Here is a 13,686-nt window from a genome sequence, read left to right on the forward strand (position 1 = left end):
GAGGAAAAAGATGGATGAATGTCATATCATGTAAGAGAATATCAGTGAGCATTTATCAGGGTACTGATGGGAAGAGACTAATAGAAAAATCAGGAAAGTTATCAATAGTGTAACTGAAGCACAAGCACATAAGTAGAGCAGTAAGGTCTTCAATACTAGGCTGCAAAAGCCATACTATTTTACAAGGATAAAATATTTGTCTAGATCTAATACAAAAGAAAAACATGCCATTTAAAATTACAAGAAGACTTACACGCTTTCTTATTTAAAACCCAAATAAGACAGGTTTCAGTCACAGACCATCTTCACAGTTTAGGGTTAAAACTGACAGACCAGTAATGCTCTGTTTAGCCTACACATGTTATTTATATGTTTGGCTTTAAAGCCCTGTGTGATATACGGGAATTCATGCCGTGCTCTACATATTTGACATTACCAGTATTCAAGTTTTAACCCTACTCTGTGAAAATGGCCTGTGACTGAAACCAGTTGACATTGGGTTTTAAATGAAAAAGCAGCTTATGGTCAAACATGCATTTTATGCATCACTTGATACCTTCCAAAAATGTTTGAAAAAATTATTCCTAGCTTTCGGAACTGTTAGTTGCTTCATCAGGCAAGAAAGAGGGACAGGTTTCAGAAGTTTTCTTGGCTGTGGTAGCAACAGATGTGTGGTATAATGTAGAAATATTATGTTTAGTTTAGCTTGGTAGGTGACAATTTGATTGTAAGGTAATGAAGGCTATGAATCTGAAATTGAAATAAAAGGCTGCAGTAACAGATTGTTCTACAGCATATCCTAATGTCAATAGGCAATAATTAATGCATTTTTCATTGTGAAAATTAAACTTGATTGATAAAATCAGAAAATCTGTATTACATAAAAGACAAATCTCTGATGAGTATTTTGGTTCATATTATGTACAGATATCATATATCAGTAACAAAAATTGCAAGGGGTGGGACTGCACAACTCTTAACCATATCAATACCTACATAACAATGGAGCCCTGTTACATTTGTTCCACTACACCTGTCCATTCCTTTGAATAATACTTACTTTGAGAATTTTGACATACTGCCTGTTAGCTCTCTTTTGGGTTTTTTGTCCAACATTTGTTTTACCTTTTTTTCTGACATTTTGCCTGCATGAATGGCTGGCTTTGTCAAAGCTTTGTTCTTCATTGCTGGCAGTACACTAAGCTCCAAAAATGCCTATCACTCGTGGTGGCATCAAGCATCAGCCAAAGAATCTGCGACAGAAGCCTACAGGCAATATGTCAACAAGGGGTCAAGAAAGTCTGGTCCATTTTGAGAATTTTGATGAAGAATTATGTACGTTTTCCTTACCATTGACTGATAACTTCATAGAATTTTCTAAAAGCATACAATTGTTCCTGCTAGCCATATAAACTGCTTCTATGAATGGTCATTTTCTTACAGCATATTAACAAGGTTTGACAAGTATTCAGCTTTCCGGCAGCAAAAAAACTCCACCGAGATTCTTTCCTAGAATGCGTAATCACCAGATGAATATGTTTACAGCCAAGTGGATATTATTGTGTTTCATGGTAAACTCTCTTCCCCCCCCCCCCCCCCTCCCTTCGCCTCCCCAATCTCCAATGCTTATGAGCCATGTGCCTGACTGCAAACTTCACATAATTTCAACAGCAACTATAGTATTCATCTCACACAATTCTTAGACACTGGAGAAAAACTACTTGCTGTCATAGTTGCATGTTGGCTGTCATATATTCCTACGTCAAAAATTTTGAACAACAAAACCTGAGCACCAAGTTATCTGTCTTTGACGCTATAAATAGTAACACAGAAGAAATATGACCAAGTGAAACCAAAGGTGGGAAGGAAGAAAGAATGTTAACATCCCGACAATGAAGGCATTTGAGTCAGGGCTGAGAAGGAAATTAAGTCTACCTACATTATTAGGAAACCGAAAGACGTTAAATATATGGTAATTTTCCATCTCACTGTGGTAAGGACGAATTGATAACAGTGAATGTTTAATAACAGACATCAATCTTTAACTTCAGTACTGTTCCACGACTATAGCTATGACAGCATGAACAAATAAAAGTGATACAGATGCTACATTTAAGACTGTATATATTGCGCGCGTCAGCCGAGCTGAAATAGTTAATAGCTAACTGAAAGTAAGCATAGAAGTGCTATTAAACTCACTTTTCCTTGGTATTGACGTTATTGGAGATATAACATCTGTGCCGCTTGAAATTGCTGGCTTTAGATCACCACTTTCTTTATTAGCCCTGTTTTGCTCATTTCCCGTGTCAGGAGACAATGACAGTTTTGCAACTGAATCACTGTCTCCCTGACTACTTGGACTTCTACTTTGGTCAGCATCGTGCTGTATCTGCAGCGTTACACCTCGAAAATCAACATTTGGTCCATCTTCTAATAACTGTTCTTCGTTCATCTCCACGCAAAGCCTGACTAACAACAATCATACGTCAAAAGCTGTGATAGTCAACAAACCAACTCCCCACGTCATGATTTTATCGTCTGCCGCAAAGAACTTCTGTCACAATCGGCAGATGTGCTAATACTGAACTTGCGTCTTGTGACTCGAGGAGGTTGGAATCTAACCAGTTTGTTGGGAATATGTAAACAAAATGTATCTTCGTATTAAATATGTGAGCTTCCGAAAGGTTGAAAAAACTTTTACTTTTAAAAATCACTGGGAATCTGGAAGACGAGACGATGTATTTCAGAAAGTTTATCGGTTTCATGCTTAACTTTTAATTCTTATTAACGAAGCAGCATCTTGATAACACCGTACCATAAAAGTAACTGTAGGAATTTAGAGTTTTGACGTACATTCGGAGGCAATATTTCGTTGACATTCTTGTATAATGTAATTATATTACCTCTGTAACAAGGATAAAGAAGTAAGTTATTATCATGATTTACAATCTCTGGCGTTTGTTACGGAAAACATTATTACTGGTTGAATAGTAGCACAATTAACTGCCTAAATAATTCGTTGTGTTGGTCGGTAGTTGTATGTAATACAGTCATTTCTAGGTCTTTGATAACATTAGCGCAAGTCAGTCATGAAAAAGTCAACTTTAATTATAGTATGTTATCTGTTTACTTTTCACTGTGCCACACGACTAATAGATAAAACTATTAACCCACGGTTGCTGAACAGATCAGTTAATAGGACATTCTATACAAAAAATCAGTTACTCCACATTGATTACGAAATACTTATGGAATACCATGGAAATACATCCGCAGTTGGTTTCATCTTTTCTGTGGAAAGTATATTAGCAAATAATGTCGTGCATCTGGAGGCAGTGCAGTTGGATTCTTTCACGGAATCAAAGCTGAGAATACAAGAGGTAAATGTTGAGAATTTGAGTGGAGTATACTGGTTTATAGGTTTCAAGCACCCACTGCTGAATCGTCAGTCAGTTCGCGTTAAAACGAGCGCAGTACTTGCACGATGCCTGCGCCCGTTACCAGCCTACATAAATCAAGAAGAAGTGCAGTTAGTTGTATTACATGCTAGCCATTATTTTTATAGTGCTTACTGCACTGATCAACAGGTTACAGTTGTTAAACTTCCCAGTTTCAATGTAGAAAGTTATTCAATTATTCAGCCAACAAAAAAATATTTAAACACCATTTCGTATGGGCCTTACAGAGGCATCTCAGCATTCAATACAAGTGACATGCGGATTCATTTTGAGTCCAATGCGGCACTTTTAACTGTAAAAAGTCTCAAACGTGTTATAAAAATATCTCCTTGGGGTAACATTGCTGTAGCAGAGAGAATCAGATTACAGAACACTGGAGCTGCCTTAAAAGGGCCGTTCTCCAGATACGTGTATATGATGCACCATGGAATGTCTGATACAGCTAGTGCTAACAACATTACACCAGTTCTGCCGAAGAGTGCAAACAATATTTATTACATTGATGACCTTGGGAATATTTCAACTTCTCATGTTCTAAACACAGAAGATTCAATTAATCTCACATTAGAGTTTAGATATCCACTACTTGGTGGCTGGAATATTAGTTTAATAATTGGCTATGATGTACCAGCTAGTGAATATGTCTTCCACATTGAAGATGACTATGTCTTACATATGCCTCTCATTAATAATTTATATGAAGGTATGTTTATAGAAACTTTGGAAACTGTGGTAATAATTCCTGAAGGTGCAGTAGGTGGAGAATTAGTTATTCCATTCCCTGTTGACAGGAAAGATATAAGCAAATATTACATGCTACTGGACACTGTAGGAAGGACTGCTGTAAGCTTCCATATAAACAATTTGGTTGACAAACATATTCAGTGTTTCCAAGTGCATTACCATGTACCAAAAACAGTGTTGATTTACAAACCAGTGCTATTAATTGTTCTGATATTTATATTGATTGTTCTGCTCTGGACCATAAAAAATTACAAAATATTGTCAGATTTTGTTTCAGTGAATTACTGGAATAGAATGCCTGGAAGAGATGCAACGTCTGAAGACAGCAGCTGTAAAAATGAAAATGAAATAAAATGAATTTATAGCCATCATTTACCCAAAGCATAAACATGTTTTCTAGTGTATTATACAGGCTGTTATCTAAATCTAGTCTTTCATATGTTTGCTGTGAAATGTAAGAGACATTATTAATTAATGATAGGCAATATTCAGTTTCATTGCTAGCAAAGTTGCTTTTAATTCTTGAATATATTATATTACACTTTCTAAGCATTTACATGTGCCAAATGATTACTTTTGTTTCTGTAACATCTATTTGTTGTTTGCCACTCCAAAATTGAGCATCAATTCAGGTGTTAAAATTTTTCCTGGAAACTTATTTTTACTTCTAATTCACATCTGTATTCTGTGTGCCACAGTTTGTGAATAGTACACAGTATACAAGTACAATTTTTTGTTACCCCTATTCATTTCGTAGAGCGTGCATGGAAAGATAAGTTAGTAAGTATCAGTAACATAATCTTCTCCCCAAAAGATCTCCCACAAAACCCAAAGAAATTTTGTATCATATATTTAGGTTGCCAGTGAGGCCAAAGTTAATGTCTAGACACTTAACGATAATACAGAGAGTGAAACTGACGGTAGGAAAGCCAAAGCAGAAGTGCCGAGCTCTGTCTTCAAACATTTCTTCACAAAGTAAGATTCAGGAGTACCACTCCAGTTTAATTGTCGTACCACTGCAAAGATGAATTACATAGCTATCATCAATGCCCATGGCGTGACTCTTCAAGCTTTCCCAGCAGATATGTTGTAAATAGTCTTCACGTGTTTTTGGCAAACCCATGAAGACTATTTACAATGCCCATGGATTTGAGGAACATTTGAAACTGCAATAATTGTACTAAATGCTGAGGCCTCATTGAATCACTCTCAGATTCTATACAGGATTTTGCAGTTGGTTTTAACTTCCCTTTCACCCATAACTTATCACAGATTCCTTGAACAGAAACTGTACCTAATGCCTGATGAAAGTACAGGTAACATCTGCCTGCAGAAAGATTAGTAGAAGTGGTCAACAAGACTACTATCCATTATCACTGTTGTAGAATTTAGAACGTAATTGGAACTCAGATATAATATAGTTATTGAACAGAACGACTTCCTCCATGACAGTGAGTGTAGATTTCAAAAATACTGGTCACGTGAAACCCAACTGTGGTCTGTGAAGGCTTCAGTGAGACCCTTGATATATTTCAAGAGGGACAGCTCATCACTGCAGGTGCGATGACCATGAGTGGCTAGGCAGTATGGAAGGGACCTCTTGGTATGGAACAGGTGGCAGCTGTCAAAGTGGAGGTTTTGATGGTGGTTAGAAGGTTTGATATGGACAGAAGGGCTGATGTAGCCATCTTTGAGGTGGAGGTCAACATCTGGGAAGGTGGTTTGTTGGTTTGAGTAGGACCAGATGAAGCAAATGGGGGAGAAGCTGTTGAGGTTCTGGAGGAATGTGGATAGGATGCCCTCACCCTCGATCCAGATCGCAAAGATGTCATCAGTGAATCTGAACCAGGTGAGGGGTTAAGGATTCTGGGTGTTTAGGAAGAATTTCTCTAAATGACAGGTTGGCATAGTATGGTGGCCTGCAGGTGCCCATAGCTGTACCGCAGATTTGTTTGTAGGTAATGCCTTCAAAGGAGAAGTAATTGTGGGTAAGGATATAGTTGGTCATGGTGACTAGGAAGGAGGATGTTGGTTTGGAATCCGTCGGACATTGGGAAAGGTAGTGTTCAACAGCAGTAAGGCCATGGGCAATAGGGATGTTAGTGTAAAGGGAGATGGCGTCAGTAGTGAGGAGCAGGGCACTGTGTAGTAAAGGGACAGGAACTGTGGAGAGCTGGTGGAGGAAATGGTTGGTATCTTTTATACCGGATGGTACGTTCCAGGTAATAAGCCGAAGGTGTTGGTCTACGAGAGCAGAGATTCTCTCAGTGATTTGGGGGGGGGGGGGGAGGGGGTTACAGTAACTGGCCACTATGGGGCGTCCCGGGTGGTTAGGTTTATGGACTTTAGGAAGCATGTAGAAGGTAAGAGTCCAGGGAGTGGTAGGGATGAACAAAAAGATGGTTCTGGGGTGAGCCTAAGGATTTGACGAGAGACTGCAGATCATGCTGGATTTCTCTAATGGGATCACTGTGGCAAGCTTTGTAGGTGGATGTGTCTGACAGCTGACGGAGTCCTTCTGCCAGGTAATCCTTGCATTTCAGATCAGGTTGGGATCACTTTCTAAATGGTGGATTGCTGTTCTTTCTGCAGGTGTAAGGTTAGTTGGTGAGTAGCAACTTTCCTTTTCATAACATTGTTACATTCCATCCTGGATTTTCAGTTGTTTGAGTTCTTAAATTTCAGTCATTTATGCATTATCAGTTTCCACCATTTAATTTAAATATTGTTGCAGTATATTAGTTTAGTCTGGGAAGTGGTCAAGTTGAGTCAAATGATGTCTGTCAAACTTAAGAAAGATGCATTTTTTGTGGAAAAGCAGATAGTGGCAGAACAGCACTGGAGTCAACTGGAGGTACACTTTTTGAGTGAAGAGCTCAAGGGAGCGATTCATGACACTGTTCATCAGATCTCAAAGCAGGGCACTTTTTAGGTTGAGATCTTGAAGAAGGCAGATCTGCAAGGGATATAGCATGTGTTTTCCAGTTGAGTGGTTAGTAGATTCTGAGACGTGAACAGCTGCTACCACACTGTAACTTTTTCCAGTTTCATTATGGAATTGAGAATAGAGAGATTATGAGTTTCTATTCATCATCTCATGTGTCTTAATTTCTAAATTGTCATGTTGAACTCTGAACTGTTTTGATCTGGTGAATATTTAGTGTATTTTTATCATAAAATGAACTTAACTTTTGCTTATGTTGAATGACTGTTTCGATTGGGGATTCAGCTACCAGTGATACTGCTACCGGGGATTCTGCTACCATTCTCATAACACTCTCAACTAACTGTACTGCATTTATTAAGGTTATTTTCAACCTGCATTTTAATTGGACATCATTGGACCACTTTCCATTTATCTGAGCCTCACTTTCTGCTGGTTAAAGAGCAATGACTCAGCACCTGAAAACTGAGGTAGCATCATACAATGCTCACCAAGAGCAAATTTCCTGTACCTCTCTGTGATTTATTATGCAAATTTAGCCGTAATGTATATGTACACATTTTATTTGTGTCCACCTTTCTGATTGGTGAACCTTTCATCAATGTATCATTTGGAGTTGTCATTCCCAGCTGGAACAACATCCCACTGAGTCCAATAGTATGCTGTGAAAGATAAGTTTTTGCAAGATGCTTAGTTGGAAAATCCAGCCCTCCGGTTGCACAGTACCCCCAACAACATGAGATGATACTTCCATGTATTCCTCAAAATACCTTCTTCCGATACAGAAACTGAGCAATGCTGACCCAAATGATGTCACATCATTGTCCCCTAGTCCACATAACCTACATCGTGGGGACATCAATCTCATCCTACCCAAGAGATCCACACTACTTACCAACATATGAGCCTCTCTGCCCACTAAAAACCAATGCTACATTCTGTTTAGCAAGCCTACCAAGCAGCAGTCTCGCTATGCAAATGCTTTTGCAGCATTATTTTTTTTTTACTGGGAATGCCATCCAGCTGTTGAGGATTTTCCATTGTCATTTAATGAACAACTTATTTTCTATTTTGTCAGTCCCACATCCAATGCACCACCACTCTGCATTCATAACACTGTGGTTGGTGACATTGTTTCTGAAACTGGCTTTTTCCTTCTGTAGAGAAAGCACTCTGCTCATCTTGCACCCAAGTCACTATGTCCATCTCCTTGAACTGTTAGTAACCATAATGACAGCAGCCAAATCCTTTAGATTTTCCATCCACACCCTCCTCAGCATGTTGCTGGAATTCTCCTCAAAAGCACATACAGTACCCTGTGTTCTGCCACTTTCAAAACAATCTTATCAGCCCCTTCATTTGTGTCAACTCTCTGAACTTATTTTTCTGATTGTATCCAAGAATGCTTCCACCAATTCATTTCTGTTCTGAGTCATTCAGTTAAGTTGTTCCCTGATGAATGTAGCACTATTCAGTTCGCTATTCTGCTGATAGAATCCCTTGTTATGGTGCTCAAATATGTGCCTTATTTAACCTCTTATGATACGTATACTTACTATTGGTTTGCTGCAGAATTCTTGAACCTATTTTGAGTTCGAATATAATAAATTCCCTTCACTCAGAAAAGCTACTGTCCACAGATCAGCACAGATTTACAAAGCATCACTCATGTGAAACTCAGATTGCTTGTTTCTCGCTTGACATTCTGCAAACCATGGATGAAGGGCAACAGGTTGATGCCATATTCTTAGATTTCCAGAAAATGTTTGACACAATGCCCCACTGCAGATTGTTAATGAAGGTACAAGCATATGGAATAGGTGGCTTGAAGACTTCTTAAGTAGTAGAACCCAGTGGGAAAGTAATATGCACATATAAAGATGGAGGTAGTATCCTGTACACAAGGTATAAAAGGGGAGTGCATTGGAAGAGCTGTCATTTGTACTCAGTTGATTTGTGTGAAAATGTGTCCAACATGCTTATGGCCCCATGACAAGAATTAGCAGACTTTGAATGTGAAATGATCGTTGGAGTTAGAAACATGGAACATTCCATTTCAGAAACCTTTAGGGAATTTAATATTCTGAGATCCACAGTGTCAAGAATATGCCAAGAATGCCAAATATTAGGCATTACCTGTTCAGATTAGTCCCAATTTCAGTTGTTAAGAGAGGATGGTAGGGTCTGAGTGTGATGAAAACCTCACAAAGCTGTGGACCCAAGTGATCAACAAGTACTGTGAAAGATGCTGGTGGCTCCATAATGGCTGGTCTGTGTTTACATAGAATAGACTGGGGGCTCTGGTCCAACTGAACTGAAGATTGACCAGAAATGGTTATATTCAACTTCTTGGAAACCATTTGCAGCAAACAACAGTGGAATTTTTTTGGATGAAAATGCACCATTTCATCAGGCCATAATTGTTCATGATTAGTTTGCAGAATCTTCTGAACAGTTTGAGTGAATGATTTGGCCACTCAGACCACCTGACATGCACCACATCAGACATTTATGGGACACAATCAAGAGGTAAGTTCATGTACGAAAGCTTGCACTGGCAACGCTTTTGCAATTACGGAGGTTATAGAGGCAGCATGCCTCAATATTTGTGCAGGGGACTTCCAGTGACTTGTTGAGTCCATGTTTTATTAAGTTGCTGCACTACGCTGGGCAAAAGGAGGCCTGTCACAATGTTAGGAGGTATCCCATGACTTCTGTCACCTCAGAGTATTGTCTACATACATAAATGATCTGATGGGCAGGGTGAGCAGCCATCTGTGGATGTTTGATGATGACCCTGTGGTGTTGGAAAGATATTGTTGCTGAGTGAATGGAGGATAGAAGATGACTTGGACAAAATTTCTAATTGGTGTGATGGGCTGCAGCTTTCTCAAAATGTAGAAAAATGTAAGTTAATGCAGGTGAGTAGCAAAAATGATCCCATAATATTTGAATACAGCATTAGTAGTGTGTTGCTTGACACATTCATGTCAATTAATTATCAAGGCATAATGTTGCAGAGTGATATGAAATGGAATGAGCACATAAGGGCAATAGTAGGGAAGGTGAAAGGTCGACTTCAGTTTATGGGAAGAGTTTTCTGTTGTATATCTCATCTGTAAATGACACAAGTGTACAGAATAATAGTGTGATCCATTCTTGACTACTCAAAACTGTGTGGCATCCCCACAGGTTGCATTATTGGAAGACACTGCAGCAATTCAAAGGTGTACAGCTATACTTTGGACTTGTGCCTCAAGGTTAAGAACTGTAGGGCTTCCAAAATAGGTCAGGTGTGCACATCAGAGGCTGCTACTCAGGTAGCTGACTGTAAGGGGGTACACACAAGCATTTTTGGATTAGATTATGCTCTATTCAATCTAGATAACGATAGCTGTAGGAAACCCGGAAGTATCAGCGTAAGATCAAATGAAATGCCTCCCACTGGTGAGAGTATTAAATACCTAATGCTAAACTGCAAAAACAATCTTACCAAAGTGTCAGAGTTTGAAGTGCTCATAAAAAATAGCTAAGCTCACTTAATATCAGGTACAGAAAGCTGGTTGAAATGTGAAATCAATAGCAGTGAGATTTTTGGGAAAATTTAACTGTATATCAAAAGGATAGGCAAATGGGGAATGGAAAAGGTGTATTTGTCGCAGTAGACAAGAAACTCAAATCCACTGAGATACAACTTGAATCTGCATGCGAGACTGTTTGGATAAGACTCAGTATCAGGGATGGGTGTAGCATTATAGTTGGATTCTTCTGTTGCCCACCAGATTCATTTCCTGATGTAACCGAAATCTCAAGAGAAAACATCAGTTCACTTGTACACAAGTTCGCCAATCATACTGTAATCATTGGGGGTGATTTTACTCATCCAACAATTAATTAGGAAAATCACAGTTCTATTGGAGGTGGACGTGATACGTCATCCTGCGAAACTTTACTAAATATCCTTCTCTGGAAACTACCCCACTCATGATGGAAATATATTGGATCTAATGGTAACAAATAGACATGACAGTTTTGGAGATGCTCCCATCAAAACTGGTATCAATGACTATGATACGGTTGTGGCAACAATGGTTGCCAAAGTACAAAGGACAACTAAAACAAGCAGAAAGACATATACATTCAGTAAACTACATAAAGAGTCAGTAGTGTCGTATCTCAATGATGAACCTGAAACTTTCGGCACAGGACAGGAGCATGTAGAGGGACTCTGGCTCAGCTTCAAGGAATAGTTGACCACACACTGGATAGTCATGTACTCAGCAGAATAGTTCATAATAGGAGGGAATGTCCATTATATACAGTCACTGTAAAGAACTTGCTAAAGAAACACATTACCAGATAATAGGTGTAAAACGAAGTGAAGGGTTTTACATAGAGATGCTGAATGAAATGCATTTGGCTGTCAAGAGAACAATGCATGATGCCTTCAGTGACAATCATAGCAGAATATTGTCAAAAGACATATCACAAAACCCCAAGAAATTCTGGTCATAGGTAAAGGCTGTTAGTGGCACCAAAGTTAGTGTCCAGTCACTAGTGAATGAGACAGGAACTGAAATTGAGGGTATCAGAGCAAAAGCTGAAATGCTTAACTCTGTTTTCAAATGATCCTTTACAAAGTAAAACCCAGGAGAATTGCCCCAATTTAATCCTCATACCACTGAAAAGATGAATTAAATAAGTATTAGTGTCAGTGGTGTTGAGAAACAGCTGAAATCGTTAAAATTGAACAAAGCTCCAGGCCCTGATGGAATCCCTGTCAGATTCTACACTGTATTTGCAGCTGAGTTAGTCCCTTTTCTAACTATAATGTATTGTAGATCCCTCAAACAAAAAACCATGCCTAGTTTTTGGAAAAAGGTACAGGTCACACCCATCTACAAGAAGGGTAGTAGAAGTGATCCACAAAACTACCATCCAATATCATTGACATCAATTTGTTGTAGAATCTTAGAATATATTCTGAGCTCAAATGTAATGAGGTATCTTGAACAGAATGACCTCCAGAATGGATTTCAAAAACATCGGTCATGTGAAACCCAACTCACACATTTCTCACATGACATACTGAAAGCTTTGGATTAAGACAACCAGGTAGATGCAGTGTTCCTTGATTTCTGACTGAGTACTGCACCTACACTTATTGTCAAAAGTATTATCATATGGAGTATCAAATGAAATTTGTGAACGGATTGAGGACGTTTTGGTAGGGAGGACAGCATGTTACCTTTGCTGGAGAGTCATCTTCAGATGTTGAAGTAAATTTGGGGGTGCACAAGGGAAGTGTGTTGGGACCCTTGCTGTTTGTATTGTATATTAATGACCTTGCAGACAGTGTTAATAGTAAAATCAAGTTTTTGCAGATGAGGCAGTTATCTATAATGAATTACTAACTGAGAGAAGCTACATAAATATTCACTCATATCTTTATAAGATGTCAAGGTGGTGCAGAGATTGGAAACTTCCTCTAAATGTTCAGAAATGTAAAATGTTGCGCTTTACAAAATGAAAAAAATGTAATATCCTATGAGTACAATATCAGTAAGTTACTGTTGGAATTGGCCAACTCGTACAAATACTTGGGTGTAACATTTTGTAGATATATGTAATGAAATGGTCACATAGGTTCACTCGAGGCTAAAGCAAGTGGTAGACTTCAGTTTATTGGTAGAATACTGGGGAAGTGCAAGCAGTCCACAAAAGAGACTGCTTGCGAATCACTTGTGCAACTCGTTCTACAATATTGCTCAAGTGTGTGGGACCGCACAAATGGTCACAGGTTTATTTAATCTGTGGCATAGTGTCACAGAGATACTGAAGAAACTGAACTAGCAGGCTCTTGAAGATAGACATAAAATGTACCGAGTAAGTCTATTAACAAAGTTGCAAGAACTGGCTTGAAATAATTGCTCTAGGGATATACTATAGTCCCATATGTATTGCTCACATAGGCATCATGAGGATAAGATTAGAATAATTATGGCATGCATAGAGACATTCAATCAATCATTCTTCCCATGCTCTATATGTAAATGGAATAGGAAGAAACCCTAATAACTATTACAATGGTACATACCCTCTGCCATGCACCTCATGGTGGTTTGCAGAGAACAGATGTAGATTTGTTACCGATGGGTTCGAGCAGCACACAAGTATAATGGAGATGCTTCATGAAACCAAACAGGAAACCCTGGAGGGAAGGTGATATTCTTTTCATGAGGCTGTCTTGAGAAAAAATTTAAGAACCAGCATTTGCAGCAGGCTGCTGAATGATTCTACTGCCACCAACATACATTGAGCAAGGGGCACTAAGATAAGAAGATAGAAATTAGGTCGTGTATGGAGGCATATAGGTGGTTGTTTTTCCCACATTGCATTTGCTAGTGGAACAGGAAAGGGAATGGCTTATATTAGTGGCTTGTGAATTATGTGAGAGTATGTAGATGTAGACATATGTCTTTGTGATACCTACTAATCATAACTTAGCCATATGCAACTGCACATTGTCTGGCTGATTAC

The 13,686-nt window shown here is 38.7% G+C and overlaps 2 protein-coding genes across 2 annotated transcripts in view; one reads left to right on the forward strand and one right to left on the reverse strand.

Annotated features, from left to right (window-relative positions):
• LOC124789335 (tumor protein p63-regulated gene 1-like protein) overlaps window positions 1-2,530 on the reverse strand; it is a 101,101-nt gene extending 98,571 nt beyond the window's left edge. The window contains exon 1 of the mRNA XM_047256654.1: window positions 2,200-2,530. Coding sequence (XP_047112610.1) covers window positions 2,200-2,452 — 253 coding nt within the window. The 5' untranslated portion in view covers window positions 2,453-2,530. The remainder of the gene's footprint in view (window positions 1-2,199) is intronic.
• Window positions 2,531-3,089: 559 nt separating this feature from the next.
• On the forward strand, window positions 3,090-4,559 carry LOC124788884 (dolichyl-diphosphooligosaccharide--protein glycosyltransferase subunit 1-like). The gene has a single exon (XM_047256167.1). It carries the CDS (start codon window positions 3,090-3,092, stop codon window positions 4,557-4,559), a length of 1,470 nt encoding a protein of 489 aa, XP_047112123.1.
• The last annotated feature ends 9,127 nt before the right edge of the window (window positions 4,560-13,686 follow it).

Source organism: Schistocerca piceifrons, chromosome 3 (genome assembly GCF_021461385.2).
Source record: "Schistocerca piceifrons isolate TAMUIC-IGC-003096 chromosome 3, iqSchPice1.1, whole genome shotgun sequence".
Lineage (NCBI taxonomy): Eukaryota > Metazoa > Arthropoda > Insecta > Orthoptera > Acrididae > Schistocerca > Schistocerca piceifrons.